The sequence below is a fragment of the Pagrus major genome, chromosome 24 (genome assembly GCF_040436345.1).
Source record: "Pagrus major chromosome 24, Pma_NU_1.0".
In the NCBI taxonomy this organism is placed as follows: domain Eukaryota; kingdom Metazoa; phylum Chordata; class Actinopteri; order Spariformes; family Sparidae; genus Pagrus; species Pagrus major.
Window position 1 is genome coordinate 19,377,896 of NC_133238.1, and position 24,314 is coordinate 19,402,209.

Consider the following 24,314-nt stretch of genomic DNA (forward strand, 5'->3'; position numbering starts at 1 on the left):
GAAGCGTGACGCCAAACCAAATAACAAACTAATAATCAACTAAACGAAATGTATAAATGTTGGACAGAAGAGGGAGAACGGTGAAGGATTAAATCATCCTGGCCTTGTTGCATTCACACTAGTCATCACACACATCATCTGCCTCCTCCTGCATGACAGGAAGCCTGAAGGGATATGACGCCAACAATCAATGATGTCACCGGACGCTCGCCGTCTCTCTGAGTCTGCAGGTTAAACTGATTAACGCCGCTCACTTTTTCTTGGAGGGGCCTTTGACCGGCGGGGGCTGCTGCTGCTGCTGCTGCTGGGAAGGGCCACCTTTCTCCACCGAGTTACCACGACGACAGCTCTGCTCTCCGGCCGAGGGGGAGGAGGAATCCGATTGGGCGGCCTCGCAGACCACCTGGAAGCCCTGTGGGTGGAGGGGGGAGAGAGAGATGGACGGACGATGTGGATAAACAGGGCAGACACTTCCTGATAATTAAAGGCTCTGAGGTTGGAGCCAGGTTTGTGCCGCGACCCCGGCTAACCACGCTAATGCTCCCACATGGCCGGCGCTAATGAATATGAGCAGCCAGGCTCCGGGGGGGGAGGGGAGGAAGCCTCTCGCCTGAACACACTCAATCGACATGGGAGGCGATTTTCTGACAAGATCCGAGCTGAAAACGCTCACTCACCATGGGACCGGGGTTGCCAGATCCACAGGGGCTGCACTGGTTGTTGACTGGGGAGTTCCTCTTCGCTGTTGAGACACGCAGAGCAGATTACAAGTCTTAATTAGGAACAAGCACGTCTTACATCTGTTATGTACACGGCCGGAAATGAGGTTTTATTTTCACCTGTCACGATGTTTCTGACCGGTTTGATGAGGGCAGTGAAGGCCGGGATGTCGGGCTGCCGGTGCTCCCACATCGGCTGCCATATTACCAGACCGCTGGCCAGTCGGAAGGTCAGGTCCGACTCCTAAAAGAACAGAGACGTAGTTAGTTAATTAAGAAGTTTTTAATCATATAAAAAGGTGGAAACATCTTTTGTTTTGTTTCATATCCTTCATAGTTGAGGATACACGTCTTATGTTTATGCTGATATGTATATTTGTTTCTTTTAACGTGGTTTTATGGTTTATGTGATGAATCCAAACCATAAAATAAAAACTTTAATGACATAAAAACAAACAAATTAACTTAAATTACAGAGGAAAGCTTTCGTACAGAAGCCCTAAATAGTCATGGGTCGATATTATTACACATTATTTCTTCAGTTTTCTTTTCTTTTGTTTTATTTTTCGATTATTTTCCTGAGATCTCGAGGAAACGAGCTTTGATTTCCAGAGATAAATTACCCCGAAAACAAAAGGTGATTTCTTGATTTCGATGCTTTGCATTCCTAACTCACGATACACGATACGCTGCTCGTCATCACATTAGTATCGCGACACAGTGATATCGCGATAATCGATACATTGCAAGACAAATCGTCTAACTGAGGTCGAGCCCAACCAATAGACCAGTCGGTGGATGTTATTGACCAACCACAGAAAACTTTTGTTTCTACAGAGCACAAAGCAGACAAAGTTTACTGTTTCAGCGCTCTGATGTCATTTTAGATCATAAAATATATCGTTAAACTTTAAAATGTCCTGCCTCTGTTAAATATCTTTGCCACAAGTGTGTGATAACCACATGAAACACATGACACATGTACGTATATCTGCCGACTGTCACATCATGTTCCCTGGTCCTGTCTTTTCCTTTGTGTCCTCGTGTTGATTTTATCTGGATGTGAGCGCTAACGTGAAATAAAATCACTATGTTACAGATTCTGGTGCACTTCATATTGTGACATGATCACTTACAAGATACAGCAATTTATTATTCAGTTGGGAAACACGGTGGATTCCCCAGAGTGTTGTAACCCGACCCTTGATTCTGTCTGTACACACAGATCAATATCCATATGGCAGCCCTGAGTATGTGTGCTGGAGGGTTTGATTTGGGCCAAACGAGACTTTTCAAACACAAACCACACAGTAGTCGTACAGACCTTTATCCGATGTATAAGCGGCGCGAACAGGAACACGAACAGCTCCACCGTGGCCATGCTCTTGTGGAACAGCTTGGTCCGAGCGTGCTCGTCCTCCTCCAGCAGGGAGCCGCTGTGCTGCGGGCCCGACCCTCCTAGAGCGGAGCCGGAGCAGGAGCCCGGGGCCCCCGGGGACGACCCCTGGTTCCCCACGGGCTGCAGGAAGGCGCTGCTGCTGCTGCCCGCCGACCAGCCGTGGCCCAGGCTCGGCTCGTGGTTGCACTCCTGGGCGGCCTCCAGCAGCATCCAGTGCAGCGTGTGGAGCAGCTTGGTCTCCGCCACGCCCAGCTTGTCCTGGTGACCTGCAGAGGTCAGAGGTCAGGGGTTAATGTGGAGTGAGGTGATTAATGGGCAGGATGTAGCTCGCTTCAGTTTAAAGATGACATGGCTTCAACGAGGGTTGTTCAAGGTCGACAAGAAAACATCAAATCCAACTGGATTATTTGCTTTTTTGACGTCTCACCATGATCCAACAGCAACAATACAGAAAGATCTTAAAGGAACAGTTCACCCCAAAGTGAAATTCAGCCATTACTCTCCTCCATGTTGATGCAAAGTGGGAAAAAGCTATTTTTTAAAACAAGTCTCCCTCTACTTCAGTTGTTTCGGAGAACGCTGCAACGCTGCTTTGCTGTGAAGCTCCAGAAATGTTTTGTGGACTACAAAACATCTGCATGGGGGGCGAGTAGATAACGACTGGTCAAGTACGACTGAACAGCTGAATTTAAACGGCATTTCGTGTTGTGAAAAACATGCATGTGCACCTTTATTCCTGTTTACAACACTACAAACTAAATGTTTTATTGGGTGAGCCTAAATTATGTGAAATGAAAAAGTTAGGCAGGACAACCAGCGTCAAAAGTTAGCCTGGAGCCCTGATAATACTCAATCAAGCTGCATGTTTTCTTCATAAACAAGTAAATGTAGGTCGCATCCATTATTTTGGTCATGTATTTGCACCTTTAATCCTGTTTACAATCATTTATGTAATGTTTTAAGACATTAAATTTAAAAAAAACATGACAGTGTGAGGCTGAGCTGTGTCCTGGTGCACCTGATGTGCACCGGAGCCGTGATACAACCAGACCACGGCACCGTTTTCTCAACTAAACATCTTAATTATCTTGTTCTGTTGCTGATAATCCAGAATAATGATGCACTGTGAGGTCATCCGTCCTGTGTCCTGTCAGATGAAGATGACCCGGCTGTCGGCTCGATCCCTAAAGCTGCCTGTCCTGCGTCTCCTCACCCAGCTTGTTCCTGTTCGACAGCAGGATGGAGGTGCAGTGGAGCACATGAGGCAGCGCCGCCTGGACCAGCTCCCAGCGGGAGATGCTCTGGATGGCCTCCGACAGGGCCGGCGACAGCCCGTGGAGCTTATTCTCCACCAGCACCCGCTCGAAGGACTGGAGGGGGGGGAGGAGGAAGAAGAAGAGAGACATCAGGCTTGGAAACTGAAGCCTCTTTCTTTGACTATCTAAATATCCCACATGGCCTCAAGCGAGGCAAAGCCTGTGGGAGAGACAGCGGCGGCTCTGTGTGGATCTGGAGGAACGCCATTATGGATATGAGTTTTCCAAAAGGTCTGGCTCCTGGAGGGGAAGGGGGGGGGGGGGGGGGGGGGGGGACTCATTTGCTAAATGCAAAAACGAGGAGATTTGCAGGTGCAGATTAGAGGAAGAGGATGGGGAGGGGGGGATTATTTTCTGTCATCAGACACTTACCACACAAGATGCTTCATACTGTTTCCCCAACTTTGGACGCAGAAACGCACTGAAACACAGATAAACGAGGGTCACATCTCCAATGTCAGACTGTATGTAAACCCTCCTTACAGGTGTGACATCATGCAATCCATTCACAGTTCTTGCAGAGAAAAAAAAAAAACACCCTTCCTCCATTTAAAACCCGTTCACATCCATCCGAAACACCTGTTATCAGTCCACACCAACCTGGTCTGCCTCCATAGGAAGGTCTGGATGGGGAACGGTATTCCCTTCCCGCACTCCGGCTCGTTGTCGTCCAGGCTCTTCCTCTTCACCATCTTGCGGCCGGGGACCTGCCCGCCAGCTGTCCTGCCCGCCTTGTGTGCAGCGACCGCCGCCGGGAGCGCGGCGGGGAGGCGTGGGGGGGGACGCGGCTCTGCCCAGGTGACCGGCGAGAGGGCTCCGGCTTCGGGGCTCACGACATGATTGGAGGTTTCGTCCTGCGTAAAATGGCTGCAAGTGTCGGTCTGTCGGCGTCAATACGGAGAGAGAGAGAGAGAGAGAGAGAGGAGAGAGAGAGGGGAGGGAGGTGGTGTTGGCTGGAGGAGGAGGAGGGTGAGTAAGTGAGTGAGTGGGGGGGAGATGGAGAAGGAGAAAGGAGATGGAGAAGGAGGAGAGAGCGCCCTGATTTCAGCACCTCCCCTCCCCGGACAGCGACAGCTGTTGATCGGCGCGCTGATCTCCGTGTCAGCGGCGGAGCTTAAAGACGCAGTGTGCAGCTGGGACAGATGTTTTTCTAACAGGAAACGGCACACACACACACACACACACACACACACTTTGATGCAAACACACAAGCCCTGGGTGGTGCATTCACGTGAGGGGATCATCCTGCATCCTCAACAGGTTGTTTAATGAGACAGGTGGTGCGGATTAAAGATAATATGAGGCTTTCACGGGAGGAAAAGTAGAAATACAACACTGTGAGGCTGCTGCGTCAAGATTAAAATGTCAAAATATACAAGTACTGTCAGCAAAATGCTCCTAAAGTGTCCAAACTTATATAATTCTGTATATATGGTATTATTTACACAATTAACAGCCATTTGAATTACTGGATCACTTTGCAAAGTCAGTATAACAGACAAATGTACCTGAGTGGATAGTTCAATGTTTTAGTGAAGAAAATATGTTAAAATTGTTCATTTCTTTAAAATTGGGGGAAAAAACATCACAAATTGATGCACAAGAGGCCAAAATATTCAAACTTTTAGTCCCTGGTATGGATCCTACAATTCCCACAATGCAACTGAACTCATATGTGCTATGAAACCCTTCAAACCTCACCTTCAAACTCCAGGTTGTAATGATTTCATTGATATCACGATAACATCAGCAGGATTATTTTTTAATATTTTTTATTTATTTATGAGAAAACTGAGCTAAATGTGTGAAATTGGTGAAATGACCCTTTAAGTTGGTTAAAGTTACTTTCCGTATAGCAGAAATGATGTGATATATATATAAAAAAACACAAGTTAAACAAAGTTTGTCAATTATTCACCTCCATTTTGGGAAAAACATGTATTAACTAGCTATTTATGAGAAATGTGTAGCGTTATGCTAAATATGAAGCTAAAGCAACGTTCGCAAAGAAGGCTGTCCTCGAGCTACCGGCTCTGTCTAAATGAGGATAACCACCAACCAGTTCCTCTTAACGATCAATAAACAGTAGCAGCTTGGTTTTTTTGTGTGTAATCTGTTGTTATTATGTGGTCAGGCTATATCTCTGTCTGTCTGCCTTGGCTAGCTAGCTAGCTAAGTTAGCGAAATACAAAAAAATAGCATTAAATATGAAGAAAGAAAAGAAAAGAAAACCCTTTATCAGACAAGGCTTTGTGTTGTTTTAAAAAATTATTACATTAAGTAAATAAATCAAAATGTGTCAACAAACGTAGCCTCATTAGCCTCATTAGCCCTACGTGTCCATTAAAAGCTCAACATTAGCACTGCAGCAACAGTACGTCAGCGCTGCTCCTTTATCATGAATTATTAATGTGCTTCAAACTCCTGAACGTTATAAATGTTCTCACATTAACAATAAATCTAATTTATTGCTGGAATAATTTACACTAGAGCCGGAGCGATGCTTGATGCTTGGGGCCGATATTAAGGGAATAAAAATATTCTGATATTGATATATCGGCATCCAAGAAGTCCACCGTGCCCTCCAACATACTGGTGTCACTCTCTGCTGGTGGACGGCGGAGACACATTGATCACAAGAGACTCAAGCGAACCAGTTTTTATTTCCTTTATTTCTGTTGTCGTCATCCTGTAGGAGCATTTGTCATCAGTACGTCTCAAACATCGGAAAAAGTGTGCACACATCTACATGGTCTTTTTTCTTTAAATACACTTACACAGGCAAAGGGGGAGGCTGAGGGGAAGAGGGGAGCAGGTGGGGGAGGCAAGAGGAAGCACAGATAAAACACTGGAGGGGAAGGGGGGAGGCTGACATCAGGGGAGGAGGAAGGAGTTTCACAATGGTGAGCAGAGAAATATGCAAGAACAGTTTTGTTTTTTATTCTTTTTTCTTTATGAGTTTCTAACAGCTGCAAGTTGAGGATTCTTCGTTTCTTCGTCGTTTTTTTCTGCTTTTCCGACCGTTAGCTGCTCTTTCAGTGGAATGTTTCTCATATAAAGCTTCGAACAAAAACTCTCAAAACACATCGTACGACCCGGTCCGCGGGAGAAAGACCGGGCGGGAGCGCGGGGGATGCGTCCCCGGATTTAAGCTTCCCTCCGAGTGAAGATCTAATTTGTGGTTTGTTTGCCATGCCAGCACAACAGCATCAGTTGCAGCCTAATAAAAAATCACAGAGCTAACGTAGAAAGAGCGAAAACGAAAAAGAGCAGCAAGAAAGAAGAATCTATTGGAAAGCTAGCGTATTTTTTAGCGCTTGACTCGACACAACTGCAAAGGGTTATCCACATCGGAGTGCTAATAAGCCAGTGCAGCCACAGGGAACGTACAAAAAAACCGGAACAACTTCCACTACGGTGACATATATATAAAAAGAAAACAGTTCGTCCGACAATCATGAGATTAAAACCAACGCACGAACAAAAAAAAATCATCGTTTTTTTTAGCAGACATGCTCGTCGTCAGCCATTCTTTCTGCAGGTTCCTGTAGCTTCAGTCTCTCACGCTGCTGTATCTTTAAAGACTAGCGTCTACGATCTAGTAGTTATATCTTGCATTCAGTACCATATAAATTCTGAATGGACATTTTGTAATGCACGGGTTGCCGCCCTCGATCCGATCCGAAGTGGAATGTGATGCTCGTCACGCTTTAAAAAACAAAAACAAAACAAAACTGTACAATCGTTAAAACCGTCACCGCTCTTCTCGGACAAACACATCCACTTACACTTTAGCATTCGAGCTAACTAGAACTTAAAACAGAAAAAAAAAGTCCAGATTTATTCGAGTGAAGATGAATGAAAGTACAGAGTGAAGAATAATCTTAGAATTCAGTTTCTTTTTTTTTAAAATCCCGTTGAGAGTCGATCGACTACATCTGTGGGGGTCGGACGTGTGGGGAGGTTCGTGTTGCGGTGAAGGAACTCGGGAGGAACACCGGATGAGTGAATAATGGGAAGAGATTTTTTTTTTTTTATTCGAGGAGAGGCGAGCAGCTCATAAGCCCTGCTTGGCCAGAGCGGCGGTGACATCCTGCGCCAGCGTGGAGAGCTGGGGCGACTCCAGGAGGTTGATGCTGCCGGCGGAGGACAGCCGAGGGGAGGTGCCTCCTGTCTCCACGCCGGGGGTGTGGGTGACGACGATTTCGGCGCCGTGATCCACCCGAGCTTTGGCCGATTCCCGGAAGGACAGCTTGTGGCTCTCGATCTGGGCGGAGAAAGACGTTCGGGTCAGGTTCACGGAGACTTTTCATGCACAGGAGAGCGTATGTATGTGCGTGCTTTTCTTTTTTTACCATGACGTTCCCGCCTCCGGGAGTGTGGCTGGTGTTGCTCAGGGAGCCGACTTTGGCGTGAGCCTTGTCCTTAAAGTCCAGCTTCACGTTCTCAATGCGAACATGACCTCCTCCTGGGGACAGGACGGCGACAAGGAGAGGAAAAAGTCAGAACCAGAGGGCATCAGGATCTCACAGTGTTCAGGAAGGACACCATTTTGTAAACTATTCTCATTTCAACATTGAAAATAGAAAAGGTTTATGTAGTCGTTCGGCTGTACAGCACCTGGTCGGTGACGGATGTTGGACATGGAGCCACATTTAGAGGTGATGTGGCTCACGTCGATCTTCTTGCTCTGGATTTGGATCTGCTGTTAGCACCAGGAAGCAAAATAACACGTGTTACGCAGAGAAGTTTAAACAAATAAAAGACCATGTGCTTCACAAATGTTGAGGGATGGAAGCTATGAATAGAAATAGATGTGAAACATCACAGAGAAATGTACGGTGGCTTATCAGGGCTGTTGTAATTTCTCGTAATCAGTTTAATTTCTTGAGTTTTTTCCACAAATTTGTGACGTCATAATCTCAGAAAATATGTTAGTTTTCTTCCCGTTAATCTGTGAGTTTAATCTCAGAGAATTTCTTTTGTTTGTCGTAAATTTGTGGATTTAATCTCAATATTTTTCTTTGTTTTTCCACGAAATTGTGAGTTTACAATCTCAGACAACGTTCAAGCTTTTATTTTGTAAATTCACCCCTCTAATCTCAGAGAAAGTCCCCTTTTTTCCCCACGAATTAACAACTTCTACCCCCCTCCTGCAGCTCCACATTTATGCACTTTCAAACTACAATGGCCCCAATATGCCTCCGTAAAATGCCGACACGTGTTGTGTGGAAAAAAGAGAGTTGAGAGCAGTTTATAAATCAGCCGTTAGATGACACGACATGACTCTGTCGATGGTCCGCACCGGAGACGCTGATGTCGGCTCCCTGGAGAGAGGTTAACATGAAAGCAAGCGGCGACAGCACAGCCATCAAACACACAACGCAGTCACCAGGCGACGCTGCAGGGAGCAGGTGCTTCAATTAAACTTTATTGTCCGTGGGTGATATGAATTAGAGCGAGTACAAACACTGATAAAAAGACAAGGGGACGGCCCTGCATGCTGTAAAAGTGGTGTTTACAGATGTTGTATGCTTTGTAAAGATACTATATGTTGTGCTGAAAGATGAGAAACACTCCACAACTATAATCCACAGCCACGTTCACACCTGAATGAAGAGGTTTAGTAAAATGAGGGTTTGTTTTTTTGAAATATCACTCACGTTTCCTCCGCCTGCTGCATGCTGGATTTTGTCCAGGGAGCCACATTTAGCCTGAACGTGGCTAAAGTCCAGTTTAACACTCGGTATCATGACCTGGGAATGACAGGGTGACTTTTTTTTTATATACAAACAAACGCAGCAAAACACTGAAAGGCTTCTCAAACTGGATGGGTGTGGGCGGCTTAAAAATAGCGCCCCTCCTTTTCCCTTGCCAAAAATAATCCAGTGGAAGTGTCCCAATTTTAAATCCACGACCTCTCAATCTGTCGGAGGTTCACTTTGGTGCCGGGGCATTTGAATTGTAGCTGCTGTAGACCAAACTGAAGGAAACTATTGATTGATGGGCTTTTTTTTACGCAGGGATGAAGGCATTTATTGGAGAGTAAGAAGATATAATCCATCCAGTGTTGAACTTGCTTGAAACAAGGATACAGCAGCCTGAAGCAAGAGTTTAATTCCCAAGTGCAACATCCATCCACTGTATGAGGAGGAGGTGATTTTGAGGGGAGATGGGCTGAATGCCAAACCTCTTGGTAGCAAAATGACCAAAACAACATGCAGATGTGGAAGAGAGGATCATAGAGACACACTGCTGCCTTTCGTATTCATCTAATACTCTCTAAACTACAGTATATACTACAAAAACTCAATTCTATACTATATTGTACCCTCTGTACTTCATATTTAGTAGTATCACCTTCGTGATTAAAGTCACAAGTAGCAACATGTGGACACTGAAGAGCGAGGAGATCGTAGAGACACAAAAAACAACAACAGGAAGTAGGGAACGTCGCTTCTTGGTTGAAAAAAGAAGTAACACGGATGTGTTGCACTTTGGAAATAAACCCTCCTGCCGGTGGCAGACAAACAGATGGGTCACAACAGATGAACGTATAAAAGTAGCACGAGAGAGAGGTAGCTACATTAGCTCCAGCTGAGGAGAGAGAGGAGGAAGAAGAAAGAGAGAAAGGCTTACATACATTGCCTCCTTTGGGCGAGTGCTTCAGATTATCCTTGGAGCCGCACTTTGACTGAACATGACTGAAGTCCAGCTTCTCGTGCAATATTTGAACCTAAAACACAATCGAATTTGAAAAAAAAAAAAAAGAAAAAACACTATATGTGCCTCATTTAGGTCAAGTGAGAGATGAGTGATCAATGTGTCTTTAACATGCATTTAGACTTAACATGTATTTACATTCACATTTTCTGATAAGGAGCTCTGAGAATACGGTAGGATTTAATGTCCCTCACTGGCTTCCCGCCCACAAACACTACCACAGCTTTGTCGTTGACATCTCAGACTGTATATAAAGATAGACGACGTGATTGAACTTCCTCACACTTTACAAAAACGAAGCTAAAACATCCCGAACGCGGGGGCCGCCATCTTGCTCTGGTGGCACCATTTGGCGCGCGCGGGGTTGGAGCACTTGAACATACATCAGTGTGATAAAAACTGCCTAAAAATGACTGAAACCATATTCGGGACGTCTTTATTTGACAGTTTTTAGTTTGGTCCATGTCCGTGGAGGGGTTGGGGTTTGTGATCTGTACCGTAGCCAGCCAGCAGGGGGCGATCGAGACGTTTTGGCTCCGCTTTTGGGGAGCTGTCACGTCGTCCATCTTTATTTACAACCAATGGTTTTGAAATACGTAACGAATCAGTTGGAAATTAAAACTTAACTCAAATCTAAATCTTAGTTCTACAATTTATTTCTCAGAGCTGCTCTGGAGGCAGAAATAATCTCATTGGCTCAAGTTAAAATAAAGAAAAACTACCCGTTTTATTGCTGAATACATTTTAGATGAACGTTAAATTAAAAGTAACAGGTGTTGATTCATTTTACAAACAAACAAACAGATTTTTTAACACAACCAGTGAGAGTATTTCTGCCTGGTGCGCCGGTTCGTGTTGTTCTTGCAGAATTAAAAAAAGGGAATTTAAAAGTGGCTCCTCCATCGTTCAAAAGCCGAAGCGAACACAGAAATGTGAATAACAAAGGGTGGGGGGAGGGGAGAAACACACAAGAGCCCTGACAGCGAGCCTCCGTCTGCGGTCCACACCGACCTGACCTGGATTCTCCTGACAGCTCTTCCTCACACCTGAACACACACACATGGACGCACACACACACACTGCTCTCACATCCATTTCAGTGGTTTTCCCCTCGTTCCTACACTTCCTCTTCTACTACAGCTGCAAGGTCAACCAATGACACTGCACCTGCACTCGACCCAATGACGATCTAGTGGATGAAAAGTGTATCTATTAAATAAAATGTGAAGATGTTCGACCCCGGAGCCCTGCGTCAGTCAGTTTACTGATCAACATTAAATGGTTTGCTACTATTATTATGTGGATGATCGATTATCAATCATTTTAAAACCAAAAATACAGTAGATGTCAGTGGTCAAGCCTCTGAAATGAGGATATTTGCTGGTTTTTGTCATCTTCTGTAACAATAATGTGATTATTTTGGGGGTTTCGTATCTCGAGCAACATAAGTATGTCAACTTTCAGCTTTTGGGACATCATGATGGGCATTTTTCACTTGTTTTCTGCCATTTTAGGGGGAAAAATGATTAAGCGACTAACAGAGAAAACATTTAACAGATTATTAAACTTGCTAGTGTTAGCTTTATTTAAATATTAACATCTCTGAGGTGCTCATGGACATACTTAGCAGCGTTTTTGAGCACATGTAATGCTTTTCTACATCTGAATACAATATCGCAACATGAAAATGGCTCCTTATGTCAAAATAAAATGACATTAAGACATCATGTCATTATAAATATGACTTAAATGTTACCAAATAATGTTTATTTAAAGATATTTGAACATCAGCTCTTCAGTCTGACATCACAGCGATCCTGAGCTCCAGGCCATGCGTCACCCAGCTTCATTAAAAATTTCTGCCCCTATGTCACATTTCTCCCCAAAGAGGAAACAAAAGCTGGCAAAAAAAGGACAATTCCTCGCCTCCTGTGCCAAACACCACCGGGGTTAATGACGAAGCCTCACCTCGGTAACGTCCGGGGGAACGTTACGACTGTTGCCTTTAAAATAAGTCTGTTAGTCGACGTCTTTGTGGGGATCTAACAAGTTTAGTTTGCAACCTAAAACACGAAGAAGAATGCGTGATGTGAGGTGATATCACTGCGTGCCCTTGATGCAACGTCTCAATAAGTAATTCAGCTCGCATTTATTAATACTCAGAGCCGGAGGGAGAATCCTGCACGGCAATGACGACAGCAGATCCCCCCGAGGGAGAGCGATTCTGCTGGTTCACTGCTCCCCGAGACGATTCTTGATGTATTCTTAAGAGAATAGCAGTGTTTTTTTTTGGGTGGGTGGAGGGTTTGCGTCATTCGTCTACAGGGAGAAAACTCAAGAAAAAGGTAAGGAGAAGGAAGACAAAAGGGAAAGTCAGGGGAGGAGGCCGGAGGCAGCCGGGTGACGGAGATGACAGCAGACAGGGAGAGGACAGTCAGAGGAAGTGGCGGCAGAGGTTTTAGAGGCAGGTCAGACAGTGAGTGATGGTGAGGATGTGAGGAGAGATATCTGAACATGTCTACCACTCACAGACAAGAGAAAACCACTGTTGAAACACACATTACCTCTTTCTTTCTACAGAAACTTCAATGTTCCTATATTCTAACAGTTTGTAGTCAATTTCTAACGTTCCTGCATGCTGCATCTGTGTTTTTATGCCAATACTTTCCAGGAAATCTGTGTAAATGTATACATGTATTCGCCCTCGTAATATTGGTGTTATCAAATATTTGTGGAGACATCGATGCAGTTGTCTCTTTGTAAAAGGTCATGTATGCTTTTTTTTCTCCTTTAATGTCTTTAATCTGGATCCCTGAGCCTGTAATGAAGTTTGAATTGAATATGTGTCCTTTTAAAATCACTTAATAGCACATTATATTGCATCTTGTGTGCATAAACAGTAGTGTATGTATATATATTAACTCCTGTTGATTGAGTAAATGGTATTATTAAATGCTAAATGTCAAAAAGTATCAGTCTTGCTTAATTGTAGTAAATAGTGAGACTAAATTGAAAAAAACTACTTATTATTGAGCCTTTTTCAAAGAGGAGTACAATATAACTTTGACCTTTGCTGCCATCATGTGGCAAAATTAAGTAAATACATGAAAATGTGCATTTAAAGGCATCAAATTTGCCTTTTTTAGACAAATTAAATGTTTTTTATTTTAAGCTGTACTATATAGTTTTGCCCTCTAACGCCCCCATGTGGTAAAATCAGGCAAATACATGAAAGTGTCAACTTTTGATTGACTGTAATGTAGAAAACATTGAATATGAAGTCAGTTACATAAATATTTGTCACAAAATCTTGCCAAGTGCAGATTTTACTCCTTCACTTCATCTCACCAAGTGATTTTCTTCTGTTAAAGGGAAACAATGCAGGATTTTCCAAATAAAACAAACTACAGGTTCAAACTAAAATAATCCTTCTCCTCATCACTTATGAGCCACTACAACTGAGAAAGAGAGGTAACGGTTGAGTCTCTTTCCAACAACATCAAACAGCCTACCAACGCTTTGGCGAGGTGTCTTGCTGAGCCCAAGCGTTGGTGTTCAAAAACCTTGGAATTAAACTCAACTATCAACTTTCTTTCATCTTTGAATGGCGCGTTTAAAAACAGCAACTGAAAAATCCTGCAAAGTCGTCCTTTAAAGTCCTACGAGCACATGAGAATCTGATACTCTTTTTAAAATGACTGTCACGTTTCAGGATGGTTACCTGTCCGCCTTTCGGCTGGTGCTTGAGGTTCGAAGTGGACCCGATTTTGGACTTTACATTCTTCAGGTCCGGCAGGGGCTGATTGAGAACCTTCAGCTGCCGCTGGGCGGAGGAGGGAGACTTGGGCGGGGTCCGGATCACCGCCACCTTCTTCTCCTGGAGGACGCTGAAGGACTTGGGCGTGTGGCTGCCGGGGGTGCGCGAGCCGGGGGTGCGGCAGGAGTAGCTGGGGGGCGTGCCGGGCGTGACGGCGGTGGAGCCGGGGGTGGAGGCGCCGCTGCGGACTGATCGGGAACGTGCCGAGTCTGTGCCTTGAGAGAGAAGAAGATACGGCTGGATTAGAAATGATGAAGAGGAGGAAGAAAAGCCTTTCATGGAGACAGTCGGAGGAAGAAAGACAGAAATAGAGACAAAAACACTGGAGCGACAGATGGATTGGACTGTGTGCTCCTTCATCTGGTTCTGATGATGACGATAAGGAAACACAACACTGTCGACGCTGCAACAGATCTGTTCAGTTTCCACAAAATAAACAAACCAGGTCAAACAAGTATGTTTAACAAGGAGCGGGGAGGCACACACACAGGCAGCTGGATTCATTTAACACCAGCGGCTTGTTGCCGGGATACCGGTGCTGAGCCAATAGGATTTTAGCCGAGGATATCCTGAACAAGAGCGAGAAGCAGCAACCTGTTGTCATGAATCCCACCTGTTCATCTGATGAGGTGACTGAAGGTCTGAGGGTAAAGTTTAAACATGAAACCTCCCCTAGTTTATTACTTAACATTTTAAAATATTCTAATGACATTTGTATTGAATTGGGAAAAAATTGGGAACAAAAGTCAATAAACAAGCCTGTAAAATTACCATATGTCTGACTGGGGAGTCCTTCAGAATAATGTGCCACCAAGATGACTGAATGAATGTTTTGTCAATGGATGATGCTACTGAACAGATTATCTAAGTCAAGTGTACTCATAAAGATGTCATGTGTTGTTGAGGAGGGTGCGATGGGTCTAACAGGAGCTAATAGGTGGTCTACCTGCCATACCAGGGGTTCTCCCAGACCTGCTGTCACTTCTGGACTGGAACGCTTTGAGAAGGGGAAGAAGCAAAAAGGATAAGGAGGGCAGAAAAGCAGGGCAGGAGGTGCAAAGGTGATTAAAAAAGAAAGTGATTGAGGAGCGTCATCAGTAGCGTGCTGAGAAGTTAATCTAGAGTGTATTCTCACAGGTTGGCCTGGTGGGGGTGCCGTCCTCTTGCTCAGCAGCAGGTATGTGGCGCGTCAGAGATTTGGCAGGCCGAGGCAAGGACGACCTCTTCTCTGGGCTGCGGTACGCTCTCTCCTGAGTGAACGGAAACACGTAAGAGTCAATACAAAGGAGTCAAACACATGTAGCGTGCAGGAACGCTAGCTCTAGCTGCCTATCCATTTCCTGTTTCCCTTCCTCTTTACCTTCTCTGCCCAATTGTGTGGCAGAGGGGCGTGGCGGGAACATGCAGAGGAGGAGCGGGCCTCACTGAGCTCCGCCTCCACCAGGGGGCTCCGTTTAAGGCTACAGGCAGAGCCGGGCCGGGGCGGGTGGTGATCGGACGCCCGGCGCTGAACGGCCATCTTTAACAGAACGGCCCGCTTGGGGCTCTGGAGCGGGGGCCGCGACAAGAGGCGGGGAAAGCATGCAGGAGGTGAGGATGACGTGAGAGACAGATGGAGAAAGGAAGAAGTGAGATGAAATGGATGTTTAGCAAAGTTGCTAACTTAAAGGGACAGTTCACCGTAAAATCAAAAGCACAGATTTCCCTTTTAACTGTCGTGCTATTTATTCATCTAGATCATTTTATTGTGAGTTGCCCAATTTTGGAGATACCGGTCATAGAGATGTCTCTCAAATATAACGGGACTAGATTGGACTATAAAAATTAGTAGGAACTATTTTCTTCCTGCCAAACTTTAAGATATGAGAGGCTCTTGCTCATGGCAGCATGGGACGTAAACATTAACGGCGTCCCTCAACCAAACTAATGTTGCCACATGAAACTGCTCACAACAAGATCTGTGGATTAACTTGAGTAACTGGGTCATGATCTCTGGACAGAGACAGTGATGCTGCTATTTTCAAGGCAAACTGAGCACCACAAGCGATTGAAGGCTGACATCTCTATGTCCAATATCTCCAAAACTCCCAGGTCACTTAAGGTAAGAGGGAAAATATGTATTTTGGATTTTGGGGTGAACTGGCCCTTTAAGGTTTAAGTTTTGTGAAAAGTTTACTTCCAAACTGAGATGACATGAAACTAGTTTAGCATTAAAGAAGTTAAATAACAAATCAAGATAAGGAATAATCTACAGAAACACATGAAAAGATGAAACTTTTGAAGTGGTTAGAAGTGAAAGGTGAAAGATTTAATTCAAGATGTTTGCGAGCACCCCTTTGTCTTTATACTGCACAAGTGTTTTTGATAAAACACTAAAACATAATTGTCTGCCTACTCTTATCTGATTTCTATACTCACAGATCTTCTCTGTCGAGACTGTTGAAGGACAGAGGTGAGCATGCAAGACAAAACGAATATGCAACACAGAGAGAAGTAAAAAGACAAGACATGCAGAGAGGGAATAAAAAGGAAGAAAATAAGGAGGTTGTCATGCAAAGTTGATGGTACTTACAGTGGTCCTCTCCCTGGACTGGTGGGCCACACTGAGGGGCTGATGGCTCTCCATACCTGTGAAGAAGAGGGAAAGAGTCCAGCTGTAGTGACCAATGTTGGCCACAAGGGGGAGACATTTGCGAGTGTAAATCTTCACACACAACACACACACACAGTACACATCCATAAATATACTCTGAAGAGTCCAAACATAAACGTCTGACACCATCTTTGGAAGCAATCCAGATGACATATCGGTGAAACATCAGATCGTTTTTCACACTCAGCTGACCAGACACACACAACCTTCAACACGCAGCCATTTCCAGCAAAAATAAACCAGAGTGGCTTCAGACTCACACATTAAATACCAGTCACAGTTTAAAATGGCATCAGTGAGCAAAAATAAACATGAATATGAGGCCAAGCAGGAGCAAAATACTCCACTTTTGACAAGGATAAAATTAGATCATCAACATAAAAAAAACAGACAAAGCAGTTGAGCTCATAAAGAACCATGAGGTTTTTAAATATGGGAAAGCAGCACATGATGTTTGCCAGCTACATTGCACCTGCTTGAATCCTAAAGGAGCCATCAATAGAGAGAGAGCCAGGACATTCAAGGTTTTGATTGAATTTCGAGTTGAATGAAGAGATTTTGCTGTTATTTACATGTAGATGTTAAATCAATATAAAGCCCGCACTCTCTCTATCCACAGCACCGATCCCTGGTGAAGAGTGTTCACCTGTGGCCTTGCGTCTAGCAGAGCCGTGAAGCGGAGCGGGCCTAGGGTGTCTGGCTGCCACTTTGGCTACAATCTTTCGAGATGGAGAACGACTTTGGAGGGCTGACACCTTATTCTGGTCAGCCCTCCTCAGGCCTACTAGCAAAGAGGAAGAGACAGGATTATACCAACATGCACACCTTGTTTAAATCTGTGCTTAACATCAAGATACACAAGTGACATTGCTTAAAAAAAACAAACAGTTTGTTTTAAGCTAAACAACATCGTTAATACAGAATTTGAACCTTTTTTCTTCTTCATCTCCTCTCTCGGCGGATGGTGGCTGGTTACTTTGCGGAACGATTTACTCTCAGTGGTGCCAGGACGGCCCCTTCCTCTGCCAGGGGCCCGTTTAGCGGGTCTGTCCACCACAGGTGTACTGGTAGGACTCTGGGTCTGAGGAAGGGCTTCGATTTGCTCAGTCATGATACTTTTGTCATCATCTGCAGTGGAGAGGGATTAAAAGAGGGCTAATTCTCCACATTGCTAGCTCGCTAGGAGCTAGCAAGACACATTAAGATTTACTAGCAACAAGCTTAATAGTGTTAGCTAGTTTTTGGTATCAAAAAATATGTTTTATATGCAATAAATATCTTTTAAAGAATAATTTTACAAGTAGTTTATTAATTTGCAAGCTCTGGTACCTTGTGAGTCCATCCAGCCACTGTCTGTATCTAGGATGGAGATGTCCATGGTGGTTTCATCGATAGCTGCCTGCCTGGTCTCGCAGAGCACATCAGAGGTTTCATCCACCTCCTGACCAATCTCCATGTCTTTCTTCTCCTCTTCTATTGTTTTCTGCCCTTTCTCTTTATCTACCCCTTCAGAACTGACTTCCTCCCCTTCCTTTTCCCCTGTTTGATCTACCTTTACCACCTCGCCCTGCTCTTTATTCGCTTCATCCTTGTTTATTTGAGTGTCTTCTGCCACCACCTCTCCGATGTCTTCATCTCTGCCACCCTCATTTGGCTGATCGTGATCAGAGCATGGAGACAAGTGCGAACTGTCCGTCGCAGGCTCCCCATCATCACTGTTGATGGCGCTATGACTCCACTCTTCTGCTCCAGACTTTGGATCTTCCTCCGACATTTGATCGCCTACCATCAGCCTCACCAGCTCCTTCTTTTGCTCTTCCTTCCCAACTTCTTTGACTCGACTCTCCTCTGCTTGATCTGTCTTGTTTGGCGCTTCATCTTCCTCCATCATCTCTTGAGGCTCTTCAGCAATCTCAATATCATCGTCTTCGTCAGCTTCTTCCTCTACTTGTGCTTGAGGTATGATGATGATTGGGGAGGTTATGTGTGGCTTGGCTGGTGAGGATTTATTTACCTCCTGTAACTGGATTTCTTTTATTTCTAAGGGTTTTTTAGTGCTTACACCCTGAACCACTTTTGAGGTCTTTTGCTTGTCTGTTGTTTCTGATCTTTTAGGCGTCTCTTGCTCAGTTGGAGTCTTCTTGTCATCTTTTTCTTTGCTGTCTAAACACTGAGATGATGCCTCTCCTGGTTCTGTTCTTTCTTCTGGTTTCTCCTGCTCAGATTTCTGCATTTCCTTGTCTAACTCGGTCTGTTTATTATCAATCTTCTCAGCCTCTGGATCGTTCTCTGCTTTGACCTCTGGTAAAACTTCTTTATCTGCCTTCTCTCCAGTGATTTGGGTTTCTGAGGGTGTATCAGCTGGGGACTTGGGAGTGCTTGGAGTTGGGGGTGCCTTGCTTCCATTTTCTGTAAGATTGAAAGTAAAGGAATTGTCCGGTGGGATGGGTGAAGCTTCTCTGGAGGGGTCTTTTTCAATGTCTACCTCAGGGATTGCTTGGATCTTTATGTCTCCAGGTAGGCCAGTCTCCAAACGAAACTCAGTCAGTCTGTTGTTTGAAGAATTCATTGGGATTCTTAGGCGATCGGGTTTTACTCCACTGGGCACAGCTTTTTCAAGAATCAGGGTAGTCTTTACTGGTGGATCTTTCTTTTCAAACACTGATTTTTGCGAGATCTCAGGGACAATTTCTTTCTGATCTTGTTGTTGCTTTTCATTTTGAACATCTTCAGCTTGCATGGCTGCAAGCTCCTCCTCAGCTTCACCCTCCATTGAAGGGAAACGCTGGTGTGGCGAGTCACCAGGACTGGGTACATCAGCAGGAGAAGGCATGGGCCCAGAGTACTCACTGAAGACACAGTAACCCAGCTCCTCTAGCTGACTTTCCCCTCCCACAGCTCTCGAAGTCTGATCTCCCAAGGCGAGCTTGGCCAAAGAACTCCCAACCAGAGCTGATACATTGTTGGGCATGGACTTTCGTCTCATCTGGTCAAGCTCCCTCACCTCTAATGATTGCCGAGGCAAGGCCCCAGCCAGGTCCAACATCTCAGACAGATTGCCTGAATGTTCAAATCCAGAATTGTGCTTATCAGAAGATAAAGGCATTTCTGCCTTGGTGGGGGTTTCATCAGGTGAATCAGTGGTAGTTGGGGTGATGGAGACAGCTGGAGGGAACTTGTGTTGGCTCTCCACAGATGGTGTTGAAGGGCAAACCTCAGATTCATCAAAGCTTCCACTAATGGGACATAACCTTTCTGAGAGGGCCTTTGATTTCTCTCCAGTCTGTCCTGCCGAAGATCCAATGGTAACGTTTAGAGAAAGACTCCTTTGTTCTAATGAAATCTTACCAGAAGACGTTCTGGCTTTTCCCTCCTGTTGTTCCTCGAGCTTTTGCGTAACACTTTCAGTTTCCCCACTTAGCTTTGTCTCTGCTGCTGTGCTGAGTTCATAATAACTCTGGGTTCGTGATGACTCCTCTTCGTGGCTTTTTGAGGATGTCTCAAAGTAGGTTTTTGCTCCTGACTCATGTTCTGCATAAACATCTGGAGTGGTTTTCAACTCTGTACCAGGTTCTGTACTTGACTGGGATGTTTCTTGCCTTTGGTCCACTTTTTGATCATCAGTCACTGGCGTCTCATGTAATCTAGTGCTACCATCTTGGGCCTCCTTATTTGCCTCCTCAACCACCACAAGTTTTTCCTTGCTGTCATCCACAGGGGCTCCTGATTCGCTTGGTAGGATAATTCCCTCTTTGTCTTCCTCCTTAGGATTCGACAACTCCTCTGTCTGTAAGGGTTGTTTTGCTTCTTGTGCTTTGGACTCTACAAGTCTGTCGCTCTCAGCGGCTCCTTGTACTACATCCTTTCTGTCTGGGTTACTTTCCTCAATTGAGGAGGTGTCAGAGAGCTCCTTTTCTTTCACAGAGAGTGGAGGAGGTTCACTCGAGGCGAGATCGGCACCTTCGGGTGTTGCTCTTTCAACTTCCATCTCCTTCTGATGTTGCGACGCCACTTGAGGCTCATCTTCTTTCGTAGCAGACTCGCACGATGCTTTACTGATACTTTCTTCTGGCTGGGCTGTGAGTTTGAAGGATACTGTACAACTTTGTGCTGAGTCACAATAGCTAAAAGCTTTGCTTGAAGCATCCACAAAAGCTAGCCAATACAGTCAAGCCGAGGCCTTCTGCACATAGATACAGTAGCTCTCCATCAAGCAAAACACACAGCACAGTGTATTTTGCAGCAGGCCACAACAGCACAGGGGGGGTCACAGCACCTAAGATAGCGTGCAGAACTGGAATGAGGGTATGACTTGCGTGATGTCAGATGACAAGAAATAAATGTACACAAACATATTGAATTCCTATTGCAATATACAAGGATTGACAAAAATGGTCAACTCGATGATAAAGAAAGATACTTTTTATAAATTAAAATTAATGGTTTCATTACAGTTTTTACTTGAAGTACAGGAATACTTTGGATGTGAATGAAGCTTTATATTGCTCGGATAAAAGTTTTAAATTTTATTCTTGATTCAATTGACCTTATAGATACGGATGATGATAAATGTCCTATGATGGTGGATTGTAATGCCCAAAGTCGGTTTTTGGTAACAATAGGAAAACAGGATTATCCTTTGCCTTGGTATGAAATGAAAACAACATTGAAACTCAAAGCAAGTGATATACAACAGACGTAAGATACATTCAGAACTGATCCATGAAGCACCCCATACAAGTGGGTAACATCAGAAACATCTTCTTGCACACAATATTCCAGCAAAAACCCACATAAAAAAATACAGACAACTAATTCTAGCAACACTTCTACAATGCTTGACAGTTCAGACAGTGATAGTTTGCATTTGCAATGTAGCTGGCAATACAAAAGTGCAGAAATGATCAACTACAATATGGTTGATCAGGTGTTACAATGTCGCTCCGATGAAAAGCGAATGGTTATGTTTTGCATGAAAAAAAAGCACAAAATCAAAATGCTATGTCACATCATTTTGCACATGGCAACTTCGGGTATTGAAGCAGAAGCTTAAGGATTTCAGAGCAACAAAGCTGCAGGAAGGTTGGCAGCAAAGCCCGAGCTGCATCACAGTTCATAAAAGTCTTTGTGCCCATTAGCAGAGCACAAGAGGATCATACAAAATAGGAAATGGATCGACATTCACTCCAACATGCTTTCATTAAGAAAGGATGTACAGTTGCTCACACAAACAGTACACTCACACAAACTGTATGCACACACACAAAACCCATAAAACACACACACCTTTTTGTGACGGGCTGTGTTCACCTTGATGACTTCCTCCATTGAGGACCTCAGGTGTTTGGGCTTGCTGGAAGCCCAAAGCCTGGGGCTCTGTTAAATAATCTGTCTGCTCTAAGAGCGAATCTCCAGGCTGCTCATATGCCACCTCGTCCGGGTAACTGTGGGGCTCCTCTGGAGCCTCCTCCTCATCCTCATCCTCATCCTGCTGTTGACTGACAACCTCTACTTTATCTTCTTTGAGCAGGGAAGGGAGACACATAGATGAGACATGGAGGACAGCAAAACTGGGGTTACAAGACACTTTCAGCTCTGATGGAGATGCATGGGATGCAATCAACACACCTTCTAGTCTACTCCTGATTGATTAAAAGGTAAATTTATAACATGAATTTAAATAAAATGTACTTTTAAGGCTCATTTATGCGCAACGTTAGATACAGATACAGATATAGATGGAGCCCTTTGTCCGTCCTCTGCTGTCATTTTGTCTTATTTGTGCAAGACGAAACGGAGCAGTACCGCCGGAAATTGTGGGGACAGTGTAGCCAAAAGTTCATGAGAGACGGTCAAAGGACATGACGAAGAAGTCTGAACACTGGCGGACATCCGAAAAGTGCCGGATATGTCTTTCTAAAGAAGGTAGATTATTACAACCTCCTCTGTCGTCGCCATGTTTGTTTTCAGAAACTCCTCCTGGATGTGCTGCTTAACATCCAAGCTAACTTAGAGTTACATCTTTTGAAATGGACGTATCCGTCTTAGTGCGTAACGGGGGCATAAATGAGCCTTTTCAGAGTTTGCACATTTGGTTTAGGAATAACAGAACATCTTACTTCATATTCTGAATAATGAGCAATTACTTATGATAACACTTAATTTTACAGGTCTTACCATCTGACATGGTAAAAAGGAGTTAAATTACCCCAAATTACTACAATAGTTGCATTGAAAATGACCCCAATATTAAGCAACGATAATATTCTTAAAGCAGTTAATATAAAGCTGTTAATTTATGAGGAAACTACACTGATATTGCCATTTTCATATCCAACTAGTGTCTTCTGCAGGCTATTGAAGGTGTTTCTAAAAAAAGGAAGACAAAATTTGCTCTGCTGGTGTAGAAAAGTTCTCATTAGCGTCTAAATCGTGCTGCGGGACTATATCACCCTACGTTTCGGTGATTGCATGCCGCATGCGAGGAGGAAAATGACCAGAAAACAGACCGCACTGCTCTCCGTGAGTAAAGAGCTGAAAGCCAATATGTGATTTACTCCGTGAGAAAATCGATACACAAAATGAGGAAAGGAACAAACAAAGGAGATGTTGTGAGGGGGAAAGCAGACTGGTGAGATGAAGGGCTCCTGTGGCAGGTTATGTACTATCGCCTAGAGCTACGAAGCATGTTTGTGTCGCCGCCTAGCCCCGCTATGTGTTAGAAAACTAATCTTAGAGAGCTATTACTGCTAAAATGAGCAGGACAGGACAGTGTGGCACATGCTGCAGACTACTTAAAGGTGATAGGACGATAAGCCGACATGCGAGGTGACAGAGAACCAGAAGATAGAGGAGGAAATTGTTTGTTTTCATGCTGCCACGTGTCGTAAGAGCGAGAAGACCTGCGTGTGTTTGTTGTCTCCGATTAGAGATATTTTTTGCTACCACTCTCACCGCCATTCACACTCTCATCCCTGAATGGTCTTGAGTGGTTAAAAGTGTGTGTGTGGGTGTACCTTGTGCCACGGGCCCAATCTGCTCAGCGGATGGAGAGGGGGGAGGGGAGGGAGGCAAATTGGCTGAGTCATCCACTGCGAAGGGAGAGAGAGAAAGAGAGAGAGAGAGAGAGAGAGACAGACAACACCGGGAAGACAAGACGTGGATGGGGAGGAAGGAAATGAAAAAGGAGTAACTCCGCTGACTTCATCCCTGTGGGTGGGCCTCGCTTTGAGGTCGACACGACGACACTCGTTTTGTGACGAGTTGCGGAGGATATTTGGGGGCTTAACGTCGAGTGCAGTGCAGATGGATGCAGACAGAGCGCCGACTTACCTCGAGATGGTGCGCAATGTCAAAAAAAACGTAAAAAATTGAAGACACTGGAAAAAAGACTGTAATATTCATGTTCAAAAAAATACACATGCACACATAGAAAGTCTTATAACCAGCGTACTCCTCTTCTCTTACCCTGTTTGTCTTTCTCATCTTCAACTTACTTTCTGTCTCCTCGCATACGTCTCACTCAGGATTGTGGCATTTTGCCGTAAACCTTAAAAAAATCCACCTGCCTGCGTCTCTCAGTTGTACTATGATGGACATTAAAGGGGGCAGTCTCGATTCTTACATCGAGAAAACAAATTGACGATTGCTTCCAGTATTTTTTCCTCTCCTACTTGGACACATGAAA

At 44.5% G+C, this 24,314-nt stretch overlaps 3 protein-coding genes across 5 annotated transcripts in view; all 3 read right to left on the reverse strand.

Annotated features, from left to right (window-relative positions):
- unc80 (unc-80 homolog (C. elegans)) overlaps nt 1-4,126 on the reverse strand; it is a 42,056-nt gene extending 37,930 nt beyond the window's left edge. The window contains 7 exon segments of the mRNA XM_073462530.1: nt 255-412; nt 678-742; nt 840-963; nt 2,044-2,384; nt 3,296-3,488; nt 3,807-3,855; nt 4,035-4,126. Coding sequence (XP_073318631.1) covers nt 255-412; nt 678-742; nt 840-963; nt 2,044-2,384; nt 3,296-3,488; nt 3,807-3,855; nt 4,035-4,126 — 1,022 coding nt within the window.
- A 1,962-nt stretch (nt 4,127-6,088) lies between these two features.
- LOC140992280 (uncharacterized) overlaps nt 6,089-24,314 on the reverse strand; it is a 69,042-nt gene continuing 50,816 nt past the window's right edge. The window contains exons 5-15 of one of the 3 annotated variants that reach the window (XM_073462582.1): nt 23,644-23,718; nt 21,938-22,147; nt 16,547-16,602; nt 15,110-15,224; nt 14,921-14,971; nt 13,879-14,189; nt 10,078-10,170; nt 9,098-9,190; nt 8,055-8,139; nt 7,790-7,902; nt 6,089-7,701 (exon numbers count right to left, since the gene is read on the reverse strand). In XM_073462582.1, coding sequence (XP_073318683.1) covers nt 7,492-7,701; nt 7,790-7,902; nt 8,055-8,139; nt 9,098-9,190; nt 10,078-10,170; nt 13,879-14,189; nt 14,921-14,971; nt 15,110-15,224; nt 16,547-16,602; nt 21,938-22,147; nt 23,644-23,718 — 1,412 coding nt within the window. In that variant the 3' untranslated portion in view covers nt 6,089-7,491. Of the gene's footprint in view, nt 7,702-7,789; nt 7,903-8,054; nt 8,140-9,097; nt 9,191-10,077; nt 10,171-13,878; nt 14,190-14,920; nt 14,972-15,109; nt 15,225-16,546; nt 16,603-21,913; nt 22,148-23,643; nt 23,719-24,314 lie in introns of all 3 variants that reach the window. The other 2 variants (XM_073462583.1, XM_073462584.1) reach the window with 2 other exon arrangements.
- LOC140992413 (uncharacterized) lies at nt 17,832-20,615 on the reverse strand. Its single transcript, XM_073462718.1, has one exon. It carries the CDS (start codon nt 20,613-20,615, stop codon nt 17,922-17,924), a length of 2,694 nt encoding a protein of 897 aa, XP_073318819.1. The 3' UTR covers nt 17,832-17,921.